Source organism: Dendrobates tinctorius, unplaced genomic scaffold (genome assembly GCF_039654945.1).
Source record: "Dendrobates tinctorius isolate UK_male_01 unplaced genomic scaffold, ASM3965494v1 ptg000111l, whole genome shotgun sequence".
Lineage (NCBI taxonomy): Eukaryota > Metazoa > Chordata > Amphibia > Anura > Dendrobatidae > Dendrobates > Dendrobates tinctorius.
The window spans coordinates 42,818,407-42,838,686 of NW_027361779.1; the positions used below are offsets into that span (position 1 = coordinate 42,818,407).

Genomic DNA, 20,280 nt, shown 5'->3' on the forward strand with positions numbered 1-20,280 from the left:
CCTCCTCCTCCTCCTCCTCCTCCAGAAGCGAAAGCTCGTCCACAGAGCGCAGTCGTACGAGCACTCCATCTGCAGCTGCCACTGTTGCACACGATGTGTCCCCCTATCGAGCAGCTAGTGGAAAGCGTCAGCAGGCTGTGTTGCAGATGATGTGTTTGGGCAACAGACACACCGCCGAGGTGCTGGCCGAGTACTTGAAGTGACAAACTGAGTCATGGCTGGGCAGTGTACATCTTGAGGCAGGCAAGGTAGTTAGTGATAACGGCCGTAATTTTGTGGCAGCCATAGCCCTTTCAAAACTCAGCCACATACCTTGCTTGGCTCACACCTTGAACCTGGTGGTGCAGTGCTTCCTCAAAAATTATCCGGAGTTAACAGCCCTGTTCCAGATGGTGCGAAGACTGTGCGCGCACATCCGCCGGTCGCCTGTACACTCCGTTCGTATGCAGAAGCTGCAGCGATTGCTCCACCTTCCCAACCACCGCCTCATTATCGACATTGCAACAAGGTGGAACTCCACCCTGCACATGGTGGAGCGGCTGTGCGAGCAGAGGCAGGCCATAATGCATTTGTGGGAGGATACACGGCCAGGCACTTTGAGAGCAGACATGGAGTTGACACGCGTGCAGTGGTCGAAGCTGAAAGACCTTTGTAAAGTCCTTCAGTGTTTTGAGGAATGCACACGGCTGGTAAGCGCAGACGACGCCATCCTAAGCATGAGCATCCCACTTATGCGTCTGCTCATGCAAACTTTGACGCACCTTAAGGAGCAGGCGTCTGCAGCCAATGTTGATGAGGAGGAAGAGGAGGAGGGAATCCTTGATGACATTCAGCCATTGTCTGCTCAGGGACCTCTCCTGGACGAGGTGGAGGAAGAAGAGGAGGAGGAGGAGGATGATGGGGATGATTACTTAGGGGAGGAGGATGCATCTCGTGGGGCAAGTGAAAATGTTGGCGTGGCAAGGTCTGGTACAGGGTTTGTGCGTGACTGGAGGGATGTGGATTTGCCAGAAAGTGCTCCTCCACCCAGCACTCGCAGTGCATCATTGACACCGGGAACATTGGCCCACATGTCAGATTATGCCTTGCGGATCCTAAAAAGGGACCCCCGCATTGCCAAAATGATGAACGATGACGACTACTGGTTGGCCAGCATCCTGGATCCACGCTATAAAGGCAAATTACAAAACATCATGCCACAGGAGAACCTTGACCTAATATTGGCTAATAAACAAGCAACTCTGGTAAATCGGTTGCTTGAGGCATTCCCAGCACACAGCAGCGGTGATGGTTCTCACACGAGCCGTACGGGCCGGGGGCAGAAGTACGGGTTGAAGGTAAAACCCCAGAAATGCCACCTGTTCTGCACCGAGATTTAATATCTGGGGCATACCATCTCGGCCAAAGCCGTTAGACCTTCCCGGGAAAAGGCTGCCGCAATCCAGGGATGGCCTACTCCCAAGACGGTAAAAGACGTGCGGGCCTTCCTGGGGTTAGCCGGATAATACCATCGTTTCATAAAGAATTTTGCACGCCGAGCCCGGGCCCTGCAAGACCTGCTAAAGAGGGCTCCTGCCGGGGCGAATGGGTGGAAAATCCAGTGGCAACAACCGCAAGAAGACGTTTTTCAAGACCTCAAGGCTGCACTCTCGGGCGCCCCGGTGTTAGCTTATGCGGACTTCTCGCAACCGTTCATACTGCACACCGACGGGAGCCTCCATGGATTAGGGGCTGTGCTGTCACAGGTTCAAGACGGCCGAGAGAAAGTGATCGCCTATGGTAGCCGATCACTACATGACTCCGAACGTAACCCTGACAGTTACAGCTCCTTTAAGCTTGAGCTCCTCGTGGTAGTGTGGGCAATTACGGAGCGGTTCGCAGAGTACCTGGCGGGCTCCGAGGTAGTGGTGCGGACTGACAACAACCTGCTCGCCCATTTGGAAAATGCCAAACTGGGGGCTCTGGAGCAGCGATGGGTGGCCCGGATGGCCAAGTTCAACTATAAGATCATCTATAAAAGAGGAGCCGAAAATGTACACTCTGACGCCCTCTCCAGAATCCGGCACACAACCCCAGGGAAAAGTCGGGACGACGAAATGGAAGCGGAAGAGACGCCGTTCGCCCTCACCACCGCCGCGCTTGCAGCTGTCGCGCAGGAAGCGTCCCATTCGGGACCCTCACGGGGAATGCTGGAACAGACATGGGACAGATGGATCCAGCAGCAGCAGGAAAATGGAGAAATTGGACTCCTGCGTCGATGGGTAACCACCGGCAAATTGCCCACTGACTCACAGAGACAGACTTTGTCCCAAGATATGTTGCTGATGTTGCGCCAATGGGAGAAATTAGACATCAAGAAGGGGCTATTATATCATAAGGCAGTGTCACGGACAACGTCCGATATAACTTGGCAGGTGGTCATGCCCGGAGCCCACCTAGGCAAACTGGCGCATGAAGCCCATGAAAAAGGGGCTCACTTCGGTGCTCAAAAGACTTTGCAATGGTTACAACAGATAGTTTACCACCCGCGCTTACACGCCGCTGTGGAGGAATTTTGCCGAACCTGTCGCCCATGTGAGCTTGCTAAACCACCCGCACAACGAGCCCCGGTGCAAACAATCGTAACATCAGCTCCCCTTGAGCTCCTCACAGTGGACTATCTCACCATAGGTCACGCATACCAGGGGTATGAACATTGTCTCGTTATGGTGGATCATTTCACTAAATCCGCCGTGGTCACCCCCACCCGAGACCAAACTGCAGAGTCGGCCTCCTATGCAATTTGTAAAAACTTCATCCAAGTGTATGGCTGCCCGCAACAAATACATTCGGATCAGGGAGCGTGCTTCCTAGGAAGAGTCATGGAAGAGTTGCATCATCTCTACGGTATCGATAAGTCTCGGACTACACCATATCACCCGCAGGGGAATGGAGCCTACGAACGATTTAATCGGACACTAATTCAAATGCTGCATACCCTGGAAAGCGACCGAAAGGCCCGCTGGCCTGAGTATCTCGCTGAACTGGTGTGGGTTTACAACAACCGAGTGCACCGGGTGACCGGTTATACCCCCTATTCGCTGCTGTTTGGACAAGAAGGCAAAGGGATCACAGAAGTGGAGTTAAACCTGGAAGAACCTCAACCCTAGACTGGAGTATCCTCTTGGGTCCGGAGCCACCGGCACCGACTACAAACCCTCCACCAAATTGTCCATATAAAGCTCCAGGACCTAAAACACCAGGGGGGAGCGCTGCCGCCACCTATTGACTTTCAAACTGGGGATCGGGTGCTCATGCTAGATCAATGCCCCCAAATCAAGTTAGAGCCACGGTGGGAGGAAAACCCGTACCGAGTGTTGCGCCGAATAAGCCCCGATGGGCCTGTGTATGAAATACAATCCGAAGGAAGCGGCGCGCCTGTCACTCGTGTTGTACACCATAACATGCTACGTCCATGTGTGTCCACTGATCCCCTGCGATCAGAGGCATTCCCTTAGGTCCCCGACCCCCCCGTCAGCGGTCTGGGACCTGGATGATGAGGAGGACTCCCCAGCCGCACCCGCGGGCCATCCAAGTAGTGATATCGCAGTAGACCAGCCACCCCACCAGAATCAACCAACCTACCACCATCCACCACCCCAGAAAACTCCACCACAACTGAACTTAAACGCTCCGAGCGGTCAACAGCTGGCAAACCCCCTGAACGCCATGAACAGGACCAGTTCGTATGGCGACAAGGAATGTCGTCTCAAAAGATTTACTGGAGGCTACTAAAGCCCTCGCCCGAGGACTGGCGAGCATACAGGGAGGGGGAGTGTGGGAGAGAGGGTCCCCGCCGAGTGTCCGGGTCGGAACCAAGGTCACCGTCACCTAGGTTCCTGGGGAAACTGTTCCCTGGGGACAGAGTTCAGGGACGGACCGGTAAGACTGACAGATGGGCTGGCTGGGGGAGGAGCCGGTATAAAAGGGGCGTGGAATCAGAGTCACAGTGAGTCAGCAGAACGGGACAGAAGGAGCAGGAGACCATGGGAGCAACTGAGAGCCAAAGCAACTCACCGGAGCCAGGAAGGAGGCCAGAGACAGGAGAGAAACTCCCCCTGGACATCAGTGGGAAGGCGCCGAGACGACCGTCCGAGAACCGCTGCCCCGTGTCGACCAGCGGCCGCTGCAGACGCTGGCTGCGCAGGTGGCCTGCCAGCCGCCACCCCCACATCGCCGCTGCTTGCCCCTATCCAGGGGCTGTAGCCCATCTGTCCAAGGACTCCTCCAGGGCCTGTTGTGCCCCTGCTTCACCGGAGCATTGGAACGCTCGAAGACTAAGATCTTCAGCGGGTGGGCCCAGCGGCTGTTACGCCGAAGAACCATCGTCCGGGACGCTGAGGGATGTCGAGCCGGTTCAGTGACACTATATAGTTAAAGACCCGTAGTCTGCCATACCGCGGCCCTATAGTGACCGGCTTTGCCGGACTTAGTCGTGTTCTTAGATTTCTGTGTTGGCTTGTATTGAGTCCATGCGAGGACAATTCCTGTTATTTTGGTCGGTTGCTTAGACTATCCCTGCGGATTGTTACCTATAAACCTATAAAAGTTGTTACCAAAAACACAAAACCGTCTCACGGCTCGACACTGCATCCTACGTACCTGCTAGTACCACACGTGTGTCTGATTTTACCATCAGCGTGTCATCAGTGTATGGTCTGTGTGTCCGATTTTACTATCAGCATGTCATCAGTGTATGGTCTGTGTGTCAGTTTTTGTCATCAGTGTGTCATTAGTGTTTTTTTGGATAGGTAAATAAATTAATTTCAAAGCTTTTCTATTTTTCTTTGTCCTGCTCGAAAAATATGTTTGAGTCTCTGTGGTTGAATATCACGTGGCTGTTAGGCAAACCCTGTGTTGTGGCTGTCTGATAACAGCAAAACATGCAGCCGTGGGGACTAGAACATATTTTTCGAGCACATTGAATACACTCGGTTAGCACACAAGCAGGCTCGGATAACGCATTAACCAAGCGCCTTTGCTCATCACTATTATCTACCCTTTGCAATGTTAAATACTGACAGCACACAAATTCCATCAGTGTGCTGTATGTGTTTTTCAGAGACTTATTTTGGCTATTTTCATCTGTGAGACCGGAGAAAAATGGGCATGTTTCCATGTCAGAAAAAGGGGGAGTTCAGCTCCAGCTGCATAAAATTCTTCTTTATTCAGTAGTTAAAATTGACACATCATTAAACTCTCCATATAACCGCACCAAAGCAGGACAAGATGAGGCCTCTTCTTGTCCTGCTTTCCTGCTTTGGTGCGGTTATATGGAGAGTTTAATGATGTGTCAATTTTAACTCTACTGAATAAAGAAGAATTTTAAGCAGCTAGAGCTGAACTCCCCCTTTTTTATGATTTCCTGACGTTGGTCTGTACGGAGCTCCGTGATACTGCTTACTGGTGAGATGGCTTATTCATGTTTCCATATGTTTTGCACGGACACGGTCCATGTATAAAAACTGGCATGTAAATAGCACCATAGATTATAACAAAGATGTATAAAAAATAATTTCAAATTTTTTTTAGGTGCCATGGTTTTTTGAATGGACTTATGGTATTTTGAGGATGCTGAATTTAAATATCCCATTACTTTTGCTGAATTATCTGTTTTTCAGATAATTTATCCATGAAAATAATGTATTCCCCCATTCCTATGTGTTTGTGATAACAAATGCAATTACCTTTGGTCTTTTGGTCTGTTTTTTGATCCTTTAACAATGTCTTAGGTAATAAAATATCCCATAAAATTATTTTGTATTTCAATTTGTAGGCTTACAATGCTATCAAAGTGACTTTTTGAAGCCAGAATTTTACTGTAATTAATTAAATAACTATTAAACATCTCAGAAACTAGAGCCAATCTGGCAAAACCGAAGTCATATTCTTAAACTTAATATAAAAGAGTTCAGGCATCGCTGGCACTAAAATCACTGTGTATAGCTATGTGTTATATCCATAAAAAATGGATAGAATACGTATGTGAAACATCAAAGTCTGAATGAGGTCTTAAACAGATTTTATCAGTAACATATCATTAAGTCCATACTGAAACCACATCTAGAATAAATTCTCCAATTTGGTGCCTATTTTTTTTTGTAGCAAAAACCCTTACATTTGTGCCCATTCAGTGTCCCCATAGTTTTTCCTTACTGTCTGTTCATTCTCAGACATGCTGTCTCGTTCTCATAATTCACAGGCCCAGCGCTCGTTAGTAAAGTCCATTGAGCGGTCTGAAATCTGTTACTGATTGGAACGTGGCAGGGAGTATGCATACTGTATACCAATAGTCACATGATCACCGATCCCAACAACAGGGAAAACACTCACAGCATGAAGTGCGTGCGATGTAAATATTCACTAGTCTGCTGTCACGTTACTGTTGCAGGATTTCTCAGGGAAAGGGGCTCTTTCCCTATCCCTGACGCTAGGGGGCACCATAGTCTATCCCTGTCACCCGGATTACCCCAGAAGTTGGAGACATCGGGGTCACGTGCCTTGCTATACTCCTGACTTACCCTTATTTGTTCCCTACCCCACCCAGGATGGTGTGAGGCCAAAGTGCATAGGATTACCTTAACCAGACAGACAAGGGAAGACATACAGAGATTCATGAAAACTGCAATCATACAAAATATACTCACCAAACAGAATGGAACACAGGGGTAGGTGAAACCAAATAGAAGAGGATGACGATGAACGCTTAAACAAATACCACACGGAAATCGCAAGAACAACTCTTCAAATGCCAACTCCAAACATCAAACAACTCCTGCAACTCCAAACCAGGCAGAATTAACTACCACTAGCACTTCCCAAATGCCAGTTCACTCTGACGCTTGTCACTACTCACGACTTATTGTGAGGCAAGATAGTCAAGAGGACCGAAATTAGTACTAAGAGAGCTCATAATAGTCAAAGGGAAAAGACAAAAGTGTAGTCAGGTAACAGTATGAGGTAAGAGTATCAGGAGGGTGGGGGTCAAGACAAAGGGATAAGTCAAACGGTTGATCAGAAAGGTAAATCAAAGGTCGGCAACAGAGATCAATATATAACTCAGAGCACAGAGCAAACACACACACAGAGCACTTGACCAAAGCTGCAATTGGTAAAGGTCTGACAAGTGTCAGAGTGCTAAAAAGCAATATTCGTCGAACACAGCCGAACATCATTAGAGTCAATGGGAGTAGAAATTACCGAATATGTTCGAAACCGATCATAAGACATACATTCGGTACGAATATTATTCGAATATGACTCGAATATGTCAAAATCAGATTCGGGTACAAAATCTGAACAAATTCGCTCATTTCTATTTAAGAGCCTTTTTAGGCCTGCCAAACGCACATCACATGCACATAAAATGATTGGAAGTACACTCATTTTGTGCACATAGTATATCATTGCCTTCTGCAGCACATGCCATATTTACATAGGATGATATGCTGCTGAAAATTATTACTTTTATGCAAGCATAAAAATCATTTCACTCAATGAATGAGAATTTTGCTTATTCATTGGATAACTATCAGCCTACTTATACTTGCCGATTATCAGAAATGAGCGCTCCTTTCCCAATAAATGGCCAGTTTAAATGCACTCTCACTTTTGATACTAAGCTATTCTCAGACCATTTTAAAGCTCATGTTCAGATAAGAAAGTTTTATGAATTTGTGACGAGATATGTGGACATCTGCTTCATAGGATCAGATAAAAGTCATACCATGTTTATATTTTCCAGTTTTAGTCTCTGTGACTGGGAGATTACATCTTCCATATTTTTCCAGTACCCCTTAGCAGTGATAGTAGATAGTTTGACAACAATCGCTGTATACTTCTTCAGAATACGGGACTGAGCCTTGCGATCCCGATTTGTTTCAGAAATAGAGCATTCAAAGTCTCTAGTCCATAGGTAGAGGAGGCCAAGGATTGCAGCTTGGGTTGGGTACTTTAAAACAGAAAAAAGGGATGTTTCTTAAAATCATTTGTAAAAACTGACAGCATATGTGGTTATGGTCATTGACAAATTCACCAATTATATCCTCTGCTGCTCAGCAGTAAATAAACGGTCAGTACCATACTGTAGATATAGCTTTAGATGATGTACTCTGAGGGGGTGTGAAAGGGACCAAACCCCTAATGAATACTTAATAGTATGCAAGGAGTTTGTATGTTCTCCCTGTGTTTGCGTGGGTTTCCTCCGGGTACTCCGGTTTCCTCCCACATTCCAAAAGACATACAGTTAGGGAATTTAGATTGTGAGCCCCATCGGGGACAGTGATGATAATGTGAGCAAACTGTAAAGCGCTGCGGAATATGTTAGCGCTATATAAAAAAAAAGATTATTATTATTAGCTGAAATAATGATAAAGAAACATATGAAATTCAGCTCATAATCCATTATACTACATACAACTAGTAGAAAATAATCCTAACATCAGATACAAGTAATCGGAGTAATCAGAAGATCACGTAAAACCACACTTTGGCTGGTTGGCAAGTGGCTATAGCACATATGAGGTGCAGCTTCCAAGCACCATTTAAAGGGAATCTGTCAGCCCTTTTTTGAGATATCATGTAATGATATCATTCAATTGTGTGTCACATAAGGATTCTCTTAGTACTTTTGCTTCCCCCTGACCCCGCACCTTTCATGCATAAATACCTTTTTTTATATCGGTTCAGATGTGTGTAAACTGCTGCTGTCCGGTCCGATGGGCGGGGCTTATTCAACTGCTCCCCTGCTGTCTTCCTCTATGCATTTCTTTTTGTATAGAGCAAGACAGGAGGGGGGGAGCAGTTGAATAAGCCCCGGCCAGCGGACCGGACCGGATCGTGGCAGTTTACATACATCTGAACTCATATAAAAAAGGTATTTATGCTTGAAAGGTGCGGGGTCAGGGGGAAATCCAAAGGTTAAAAGAGTGATTTTTACAACATTTCAAAGCTATTTTCATTAGAATCTATTTTGTAAAATTGCTTTAAAATCCTAGCAGGTGGAAATTTAAAAAACAATTGCTAGCTACTCACATGTCACTGCAATGATTTCAAACAGATTATTTCAAAGGAAAATTATTATCAGAAATAATAAAATAACTTTTTTTTAATCAGGTTATTGGGTTACATGTAACTTTTTAATGTGTTTTTTTTTTAAATTAATATATTAAAAATAGCAAAAAATAATAATTTTGCAATTTTCACATGGGCCACAGGAACTAGAGTTGAGCGACTTTAGTCAGATCGGGTTTCATGAAACAAAATTCGTTTCAGATGAAACTGGTCCGACTAGGGCAAAAAAAGTCGGAGTTTCGACCAAAACCCGACCCCAATGCAAGTCAATGGGGAATAAAAGTCGGCATTGAGTGGATGAATGTCATCCGCTCAATGCCGACTTTTATTTCCCATTGACTTGCATTGGGGTCGGGTTTCGGACGAAACTCTGACTTTTTTTGCCCTACTTGGACCAGTTTCATCTGAAACGAATTTTGTTTCATGAAACTCGATCCGACTGAAGTCGCTCAACTCTAACTGGGACCATTTTTTTTAAACTCATTCTGCCTCTGCCTTCAGGAAGAGTTTACAGGAGTTTCCTTATCAGTAGAGACACAATTAAAATGACAGGTGTCATCTTTACACACAGCTGATAACACAGGATATACCAATCACAACCAATATCACAGCTATCCCTGCTCCCCCTTCCTTTCAAGATGACCTCTGCACACGTTCACTAGATACTTCACTACAAAATATAGTCAAACATTGTAATGTACATGTGTTGTTTCTTGAAACAACAGGAAGTTAGACTTTATAAAAGCTCTAGAAGTCAGTGTGAAAATATCAAGATTTTTTTTTTTATTTTTGATATAGGATTGGAACATATATTGAAAAAAGATGGCTTTGTCAAAAATGTTAAAAATAAATTTAACAAACTAAACCTGATTTTTTCAGAATCAGCCAATTAACTATGTATTGGGATCTCTCAACTGTTCCCCAACAGATGTTGGGTGAAAAGGTGGAGTTAATATTTTTACTTCATTATTTTGTTCTTCGGGCAAATAAGCCAATTCCAGATGAGTCTGGTTGCAACTTACTCTGCTGTCCCTATAGAGAACACATGAAAAAGTGTTTAGCCATCAGATATCTAAGGTGTATGGTCACCTAAACACTGTAATGGTACACTTGCCAATAATTGAAAAGAAACTAATTTCAGTATACTGTCACATACAGTGTAGGAAAAGCTAAGTGCAACACAAAGGGATAAGGGGAAGGGGGGCTAAACACTAGGGAAGGTGGGGGTGAAGACTCCGAGACAGATCTAAAGTCACCCTGTCTGCCCTGTGGTCCTTATATAGGTTCCACACCTATCACCGAGCAGGATCCCTAATCCCTGCCTGACACTGGCGATAAGCCCTGCACCAGGAAGGACAGGATGAGTGCTAGTCAATCCCCACTACTGCTAAAGACAGATAGGATAAGCGAAACAAGGGAGACACTTAGCTTGAGTAGACTCAGAAAGAAACACAGACGCCCTCCAAACTCCAGAGGACGCTAGCAGACTGCTACAGCTCCAAGCCTCAAATGGGAAGTGCAAATAGAAAATATTACCTGCACTTGCCAGCAGCAAGCAGGGAGTATATCAACATTCAGGTCCAGGTGTGGCCATTAGCACTGGGGGAGGTGGCCACTTGTCTGCAAAGAAAACTACGGAGACCTTCTGCAGACAGATGCAGTGCAATGGTCTGCAGCTTCTGACATATCCGTGACACGTACTTCCCTTTTCACATTTTTATTGGCCGTTATAATTAAATAATAGTCAATGGAAATGTACGAGTTCACTAATTACATGCATTTGTTAGAGCCAGATCCCACACAGCATGAATCATTTCTTTGTGATACCTTCTGTGTCCACTCCTCTATAGCCATCCCTTGATTAATGTCTTCAACGATACCACAAATTTTGTTATTCAATGAGTTACGTAGGCTACTGTGCAATTTACTCAGCCAGGTACCTAAGCTAGAAGTAAGAGAGACCTGTAGAATGAAAACAGAAAGGAACATATGTAAATGTACACTATCTAAAAAGCTGAACAATTGGAGACATGGTCATTTCAAATGGTCACACGGAAAACAGCTCACTGACTAGTAATGCAGAAAGACAAGTTACAACACATGAGTGCGAGGTAAAACAATAGGTGAGGTAATAGTGACCTGTTCATCCAACTGCAAACATTCCTCTGCATATCCTCTGACAGCCACTGCATTGATTTTCAAGCATGGTTCCTTATATTCAATGGCTCGATTCCTTTCCTGGTTTCTTGATATCCCAGCCTACAATGTATTAGGTAAAGGTGGCTGTTAATGTGTAAGTGTGCTGACTTCATTTTTCTTACAAAATAATATTACTTTAATTATACAAAAAGCATTATGCATCATTAGTGCTGTTTAATGATAAAGACATATTACGATTGTATTGTACAGAGCCATATGGCTCTCATCGCAATAGTATGTTTTACTGCTGACCATGTGCATCCTTCATGTCCATAGACCTAGGCTGACCAGGAGATCTGAAGTCTTAGGCTGTGTGCACACGCTGCGGATTCCGCTGCGTTTCCGCAGCGGTTTTGGCCGCTGCGGACACGCAGCAGTTTTAGCTGCGGTGTACAGTACCATTCATTTGAATGGGGAAAAAAAAAAACGCTGTGCCGACGCTGCGGAAAAAACCGCGCGGATTTGCTGCGGTTTTGAATCCGCAGAAAGAATTGCATGTCAATTCTTTCTGCGGAAACCGCTGCGGGTTCCTATCTCCACCATTGTGGAGATAGTGAATCCGCAGGACCAAACCGCAGGCAAAACCGCAGATAATCCGCAGGTCTTTGGACCTGCGGATTATCTGCGGTTTTTGCAAAATCCGTGCGGATTAATCCGCAGCGGATTCCGCAGCGTGTGCACGTACCCTTATTATGCAGTTGTCAACTGCTAGAGGAGACAAAATAGACTAAGCATTTTCATTATTCATGCCTCAAAGGCCACTTCTACTCTGAAAATGGTGGCCAGGCAAACCCAGTAATCTAATTTATAACGGGGCAGACTTTTCAACATAAAATAATTCTTATACATTAAAAATTGTCAGATTGTCTAGTCGAAGTTTACATCACCTTTTAGTTGACTTACTGTGTGCCAGAAATGAGAGCCAAAATTATGGGGCCATTTTTGGTTACTGTGTTGCAAGTTAATGCCTCATTTCTGACAAATCATGCCCCATTAAAGTGGGGACATCCTTTCCATGTCCGTGAGGTGGAAAAAAATGTCTAAAACACAATGTAAATATGATGCAGGTCATGGGAAAAAAAAAAATTTTGGTGCAAGAAGTCTGGTGTTTTTTACTTGATAAATTTGCCCCTTTGTCTTTTGTTGGAAAACCACTTAAACAGAACAAATATTTTTTTCAGCGAGTGCATGGATTATGTGAAAAGGCAGGAAGTAATGTCCTGGATGGCAGGTATGTGTTACTGAGATGGTTTTTATTTTTACTTGATTTTGGGTCTGGGATTTAGGAACGGCCAAAAGAGCATCGGTGGGAAAGGTCGCTCCCATACTCCAGTCCAGGTCTTACTGGCCTAATGAAATGCATCTGGTCTAGCTCAGGTAGTAGTAGTGTGCTAAGGCTGGAGAAAGACAGAACTGGTGCATAGTCTATACTGCAGACTTAGAGGTTCCTGTAATACCAAGCTGGTGAGACCATCTAATTTACTTTATCTTACTCAGAGAGAGGCCTTGTTATTTATTGAAGTAAAGACTTTCTGGTTATTCATTTGTGCTGAAGAAAGGCTGTTTAATTTTCGAGCTGTAAAGTTTAGGACAATAAACTTTATTCCGTTATGATACAACAACTCTGTGCCTGTGTACGTCCAATCAGCTACCAGAGAGCCGAAAACCCTACAAATTTTAATATAAGTTACAGTAAAAAATAAACAAAAACTAACTTACAGATTTTAATGATCTTTGAAATATACTTTCAGTGTCTGTGACATGTGTTGTGCTCCTTTGCACTGTTGAAAGCCAGCCTTCATTTCCAGACCGAACACTTAAAAAGTCAAGAACTGGACCTGTTACTTCAACTTCTTCTGCATCCGAGATCTCACTTTCCTCCTCTTCGACTTTCTCTACTTCAATAGAGGAAACCCCACCAAACAAGTTCCTAAAAGGCAATACATTTCAATTATAAAACAATCATGAAGATAAAATACAGTTAGGGTACCGTTACACCTAGCGATGCACCAGCGATCCCGACTAGCGATTTGACGTGGTCAGGATCGCTGGTGCATAGCTAAATGGTCGCTAGTGAGCTGCCACACAGGCAGATCTCACCAGCGACATCGCAGGGGATGGGGGTCGCTACTTACCTGTCAGACGCGGCGATCCTGCGTCCTCCCGCCCGGCTCCACGCGTCGCTCGTCGGCGCCACAGGAAGCGCCGCAGGAAGTGGCCGACGAGGAATGGTCCAGGAGCTTCTCGCGCGATCAGCGATAACCAGCGGGGGAGCCGGTCGGAGGTAAGTATCACATGCAGCGATATCGCTAGCAATATCGCTGCAACGTCACAAAATCGGTGACTTTACAGCGATATTGCTAGCGATATCGCAGTGTGCAACGGGGGCTTTAGACACGCTAAATGACTTGAGCAACTAATTCACTTAATGCCAGAACTGTACGGTATGTATAAATTGTAAGATAGATGGGGCCTTTGAGAACCCCCAGATTGACAGCCACAGCTCAAAGAAGATTAAAGGAACAATTAAATCCCTGTGATCCCAATGATGATATTAGACAAAAAAGCCTACACCGTGTAATCTTGTAATTACCTGAAAATATTGGAAATCCGGAAATCCTTGTGAATCGCACTGTCTACCAATACTCTACTTTCCAATGTACAAGTCAAAAAGTAATATGGTTTTTGTATTTACACTATTAATATACATACAAAACATGGTGACTGAAATCACGCCAAGGGCAAAATCTACAAGGAGTTTGTATGTTCTCCCTGTGTTTGCGTGGTTTTCTTCCGGGTTCTCCGGTTTCCTCCCACATTCCAAAGACATACTGATAGGGAATCTAGATTGTGATCCCCAATGGGGACAGTGATGATGTCTGCAAGGTGATGTGGAATATGTCTAAGAACACATACAGTACCTTAAATGATGGTGAAGATATTTGGTATCATAAGGCCGGCTAAGCACAGACACCAGAGATAAATCTGACAAGAAGTAGAAGCGAGGGAAAGTCTGTCTCATTCTGCCAAGGTAAGAATTTAAGGCATAAAAACAGATCTCCAGCTCCTGGTAGAAGTGTCTTAGAAGAACTTCCTTGGGAACATCTCCTGTACAGCAGCACTGCATAAAAGAGCATTGAAGATATGTTTAGTTCAATTGATATCTTTGCATTTAGCCTTCACACAAAATGAAAAACTTCTAATTTAATTCTCTTGCACATGAAGTCCCCCATTTATCAAGACAGGCATGTAGCATGCCAGTCTTCATGAAGGGTTTACTGATGTAAGATGCACCAAATTCATTAACCCATTAAAGACCGGGCAATTTTTCAATTTTGCATTTTCCTTTCAAATTATTGCAGCATATAATCAAATTGATATTCTCCCAAGGAGTCCCTGTAGCTGCACTTTATAAGTGAACCAGCATAGCAATGGAGGCCTTTAAAAGGCCAGAGTATTGCACCAATAAGGTCACACAGGGGATGTTAATGTGGACTTGTGCATGAGCACACCCACGGCCAAATACATTAAAATGTTGCAGCATCTAAATGGTTAAACAGCAGTGGTCGAAGCCAGCTCCAGTTACTGCTGTTGCAGGCACATACCAGCAGTACAAATCACCCCTTGTGCACATATGACATATGTACACTATAAGAGGTTAAGAGGCATGCACCTCTTAATGAATTTGGAGCATCCTACATCTGCTGTGTACTCCATGGACTGGAGTACATTTTCTGTTGTATTTTACAGTACTTTTGTGATGTAAATGATAATGCATTTGTCAGACATCCTCTTTTCATAAAAGTTGGAGAAGCTGACAAAAGAAAAAAAAAAAAATGAAAAAAAAAAAATTGTGCCATTAAGAACGGTGCAAAGATTTAGCAACACTGCAAACAGTTTCAAGCCAGAAATCTGGAGAAAACTGTTGTTGATTTGGGGCCATATTCTGTATTAAAGCTCTGTGCATTGTGTTATTCCTTTTAAAAATATATCCATGGACAGCGGAGTTCGAGCGATGCGTCCCTACCAAGCCTCATACTAGCAGCAATAAGCGGTCAATGTCAGTCTGTGAAGGGAGGCACCAAATATTGGTAACACCCAGTTGTCAAACCAAGTCTCATATTAGCAGCATTGATTGGACGATATCAGACTGTGAAGGGACGCACCCCCATTGGTTACACCCAGTTGCCAAATCAGTCACACATTTCTAGCAGGAATGAATAGTGTTAAGAAAGTGTCCACCAGAATGGTTTCTCTACAGTAAGGGAAAGGACACAAAAGAATGAATAATGATCTCACTAGTGTTGTCCGTTGACCTTTATTAAACAATGGCTCATGTACTTTTTGTTTTATTTTCTAGAATGATATTTCTAAGGCTGATGCTTACAACAATGAGAAAGGAACAAGCCTGCTGTGTTCTTAGAGTTATGATGGAATCTGGAAACTATTGTAACAATCAATTCAGAATTAGCCCAACAAAGATGGTGTCTAAGCCTAAAAACTACTTTTCAATTTATTAGTAGACATTTAATCTAATGTTTTACAGTGATTTAAAATATATACTTTACATAAAAATATAGCTTAACTCTCTATTACAGGCAACAAATCACACTGAGTTATTATGGATCCCCTTATTGTTTAAAGACACAGTGAGTCATTATATTCACCTGTTAACTATGCAACATTTAGGTTAAAATTAGCATATTTTATTACATTTTCTATAAAAAAAATTAAAACTGAACTATACCACAGGTAACTACTCAAAATAAGCTGTCCAGCATATACACAAGAGAAATAACATTATCTCTCATCCTTTTATGTCTTGTAGACTGCATTTTCACCATTTTCAACCCCTCTAGACGATGGTTTAATTTGCAATGAACTCTGAGCAGGCCAATACACAGCACAGCTCACGAAGAGATGCATTCTTGCTCTTAATTTTTTTAGCAAACTGACAGAAGCAGCAAAATAATTGAATACATTTTACTGCAGTACTTAGCAGTGTAGATATGAATCCAGCTCTAAAGTGAGGAAATAGATTGGTTTGAATGCTCAGCATAATCTTTTTGCATTTCTTGATGCCTATTTTCTCACTCTACTCTTCATTTCTCCTTCCCCTTTCCCTCTACATAGTTCAATATGCTGTATGCCCTCAAACCTCACTATGCTGGCAGTCGGTTTGATCTTGAGCAAGATAAAGCTAAGCTGACTTTTTTTCAGAGTGGATAGTGATTTCAGGACACAGGAGGGAAAGGAAGTGAAGGGAAAAAAAAACAGATTTATATATTGGAAAGATTAATCGCTTTGTTTGCAGTATTGATTTATGCAAACTTTGCTGAAAGTACGGTTCCCATTGAATAGATGAGTGTAAAATAAAAATTATGGTATTTGCTTTAAAATCATTAGCATTTCCTTCACCTGGAGGACATTTTTTGTCTTGTAAGCTGAAACCATCATCAAAGTCCATCGTCTGTTAACTTTTGCAAATCTTCTTGCATCCCGTGGTAGTTCCTGTTTAATGAGAATAAAAGGAAGGAAGTGTCATTATGTACATTGTGTGTCTGTAAGGCTAGTTTCACACAAGCGTTTATTCCATGCAGCGCACCGTGCCGCTAAGCCCCGCCCCCTGCCGGCTCCCTGCCCGCCCCATCCGGTCATCGCCGCCTACTATTGCACATGGACGCATGCGATCTGCGCACCCTATCTTTAGCATAGGGTGCACAGATCGTGCGCTGGCCGTGCGCTAGTAGGATTTTAGCGTGTGCTGCGCACTTTTGAAGGTGCGCCCGTGTGCGCCGAACGCAGCATGTTGCATTTTGGCGAGCTCGGAGCCGGCAGGGGGCGGGGCTTAGCGGCGCCGTGCACTGCATGGAATAAACGCTAGTGTAAAACTAGCCTAATTGACACATGAAAAAAGCGTTGTAAGGTCACAAATTATTATTTTGAAGAATGAAAAAAGCAATTACAGTTGTAATATTACAAACAATATGTATCCTACAGCAATTACAATGTACAATGAAACATGTCTACATTACTTGGATAGTAGTGGGATTATTGTACACTTCCTCCAGATGCTGCCACAGCTCTTGCACATCGATCCACAGCTCCAAAATATCACCCACGCGCTTTAGTTTCTCTGCCCAGGTTGTCGCTTCCTCTCTTAGGGGATCAATTTCCTTTGAGGACAGCATCTGCGCAAGGAGCATGTGGGCATCTTCCAACGCTTCTAGTAAGATTAGTGTCTGATCCTTTACCAACAGCACTTTGGTTTTGTAAGGTTTGAAACTTAGAACCTACACATGGAGGAGATTCTAGATTACCTTCAATCACTGGGATCACATTAAACATAATATTATGGGGACCTTTACAGTTTGGAGGTGCAGTGGAGGCACTATTAATACGTGCAATCATAGAGTGGAAATATTACTATATGAAGGTACAAGAAGAAGGCACTGTTACAATATGGAGACACAATGGCGGTACTATTACTATATGGTGCCAGAGTGGGGTGAAAATGAGGCACTACTACTATATGGAGGCACACAGGTGGCACTTTTACTATTTGAAGGCATAGAAGGTGGCATAGTTAAAATATTGAGGTGTGGGGGTACTATTTTAAATTACCACTAATGTTAGTATTACATTCTAAACAGAATTCTAAAGTAAACTGTAGACACTTTAAAGATCTTAGACTGGTTTAACAAAAAAATTAAAAAAGCAATACTCACCCACTGACTCAACAATGCCCCACATTAAATGGAAATACCAGGAAGCACCTGGTTAGCCAATCACGGGGCACAACTAGTATTTTTGGCTATGTGTTTTGTGTACAGGAAGTCAAAACCAGCAGAGACCCTCCCAGAACTGAAATGGGAACTGTGGGACATTGGTGAGGGTAGTATACAGTAGCATGTAAAAGTCTGGGCACCCCGGTCAAAATTACAGTTATTGTGAACAGTTCAGCAAGTTGAAGATGAAATGATCTCTAAAAGGGCTAAAGTTAAATATAACACATTTCCTTTGTATTTTAGGCAAAATAAATAAATAAATATATTACATTTTAAAAATTGCAAAAAGGAAAATGGCTTGTTCACTATCATCGTTAGGTAAGGCCAAGTGATGCAAATTTCCCAGGTATTGTGTAATGAAAACTATAAGTTGTATCTAATGATGAGGGAGTATACTCGTTACTCGAGATTTCCTGAGCATGCTCGGGTGATCTCCGAGTATTTGGATGTGCTCGGAGATTTAGTTTCTGTCGCCGTAGCTGCAAGATTTGCGGCTGCTAGCCAGCCAGAATACATGTGGGGATTGCCTGTGTGTTCCTATACTCGCTCATCACTAGCATCCCCTCCAGCCCCTCCAGTGGTCATATGTTAGGAACATCTTTCAGTTTTTTCATGCAATTAAGTGCCGATGGTAATACACAAGAACGCTTCACTTCATTTTCAATCCACTTCCAACAAATACAGATATTCAATAGTCAGTTGTGCTGGTGAAATCATGTTTAATGTAAATGTTATATACCTGCTCACTCCATTCTTCTTCCACCTTTCTCATTTTAATTTCCAGATCCATTTCTTTCTTTGCTACTTTTGCTATTGAAATTAACTGCTTTTGAAACCTATTTATGGAAGATTGAATAAATAAATAAATAAACGACACATGGCAAAAGTAAAAAAAAATGTGAAAAAAATTAACATTCTTTCACTGGTGAAAGCACATATAATTCTTTTAAGATTTATAGTTACATTTATTGGATCGTATATGGCATATTAGCTTTGGGAGAATTTGCAAATCATCTATTAATATAATTACCTTGTAATGTCTTCACATCCTGTTCCATCCAGATGTCTCCGGATCCCAGAATTCCAAGCGGTGGAAGATCACCGACCGCCATATTGGGATACCCAAGTGATGAGTGTCTCAATATGGAAACTGCTGCTGGCTACCAACCTCTGGCGTGGTACCACCAGCGGAACACTGTCGCACACACACACACACTGTATACACCGTACGCACCAGACACACACACACATAAAAAAGCCAGGCTGGAGTTTGCCAAAACTTACCTGAAAAAGCCTAAAACGTTTTGGAAGAATGTTCTTTGGTCAGATGAGACAAAAGTAGAGCTTTTTGGGCAAAAGCATCAACATAGAGTTTACAGGAGAAAAAAAGAGGCATTCAAAGAAAAGAACACGGTCCCTACAGTCAAACATGGTGGCGGTTCCCTGATGTTTTGGGGTTGCTTTGCTGCCTCTGGCACTGGACTGCTTGACCGTGTGCATGGCATTATGAAGTCTGAAGACTACCAACAAATTTTGCAGCATAATGTAGGGCCCAGTGTGAGAAAGCTGGGTCTCCCTCAGAGGTCATGGCTCTTCCAGCAGGACAATGACCCAAAACACACTTCAAAAAGCACTAGAAAATGGTTTGAGAGAAAGCACTGGAGACTTCTAAGGTGGCCAGCAATGAGTCCAGACCTGAATCCCATAGAACACCTGTGGAGAGATCTAAAAATGGCAGTTTGAAGAAGGCACCCTTCAAATATCAGGGACCTGAAGCAGTTTGCCAAAGAAGAATGGTCGAAAATTCCAGCAGAGCATTGTAAGAAACTCATTGATGGTTACCGGAAGCGGTTGGTCGCAGTTATTTTGGCTAAAGGTTGTGCAACAAAGTATTAGGCTGAGGGTGCCAATACTTTTGTGTGGCCCATTTTTGGAGTTTTGTGTGAAATGATCAATGTTTTGCTTTTTGCTTCATGCTCTTTTGTGTTTTTTCATTTAAGACAAATTAAATAAAGATAATAATACCAAAGAATTTGTGTTTGCGATCATTTTCAGGAAGAAACTGAGTATTATCTGACAGAATTGCAGGGGTGTAAATACTTTTGGCTACAACTGTATATACACATACGTATACATATACACACATAAACATATATACACACACCTCTATATATTTTATTTT

General features: G+C 43.4%; 1 protein-coding gene across 1 annotated transcript in view; it reads right to left on the minus strand.

Annotated features, from left to right (window-relative positions):
• LOC141100933 (uncharacterized) overlaps positions 1–20,280 on the minus strand; it is a 516,918-nt gene that overhangs the window by 282,524 nt on the left and 214,114 nt on the right. The window contains exons 35-42 of the mRNA XM_073589707.1: positions 18,838–18,934; positions 17,346–17,603; positions 16,729–16,821; positions 14,232–14,431; positions 13,030–13,240; positions 11,251–11,370; positions 10,939–11,073; positions 7,766–7,990 (exon numbers count right to left, since the gene is read on the minus strand). Of these exons, the coding sequence (XP_073445808.1) occupies positions 7,766–7,990; positions 10,939–11,073; positions 11,251–11,370; positions 13,030–13,240; positions 14,232–14,431; positions 16,729–16,821; positions 17,346–17,603; positions 18,838–18,934 (1,339 nt within the window). The remainder of the gene's footprint in view (positions 1–7,765; positions 7,991–10,938; positions 11,074–11,250; positions 11,371–13,029; positions 13,241–14,231; positions 14,432–16,728; positions 16,822–17,345; positions 17,604–18,837; positions 18,935–20,280) is intronic.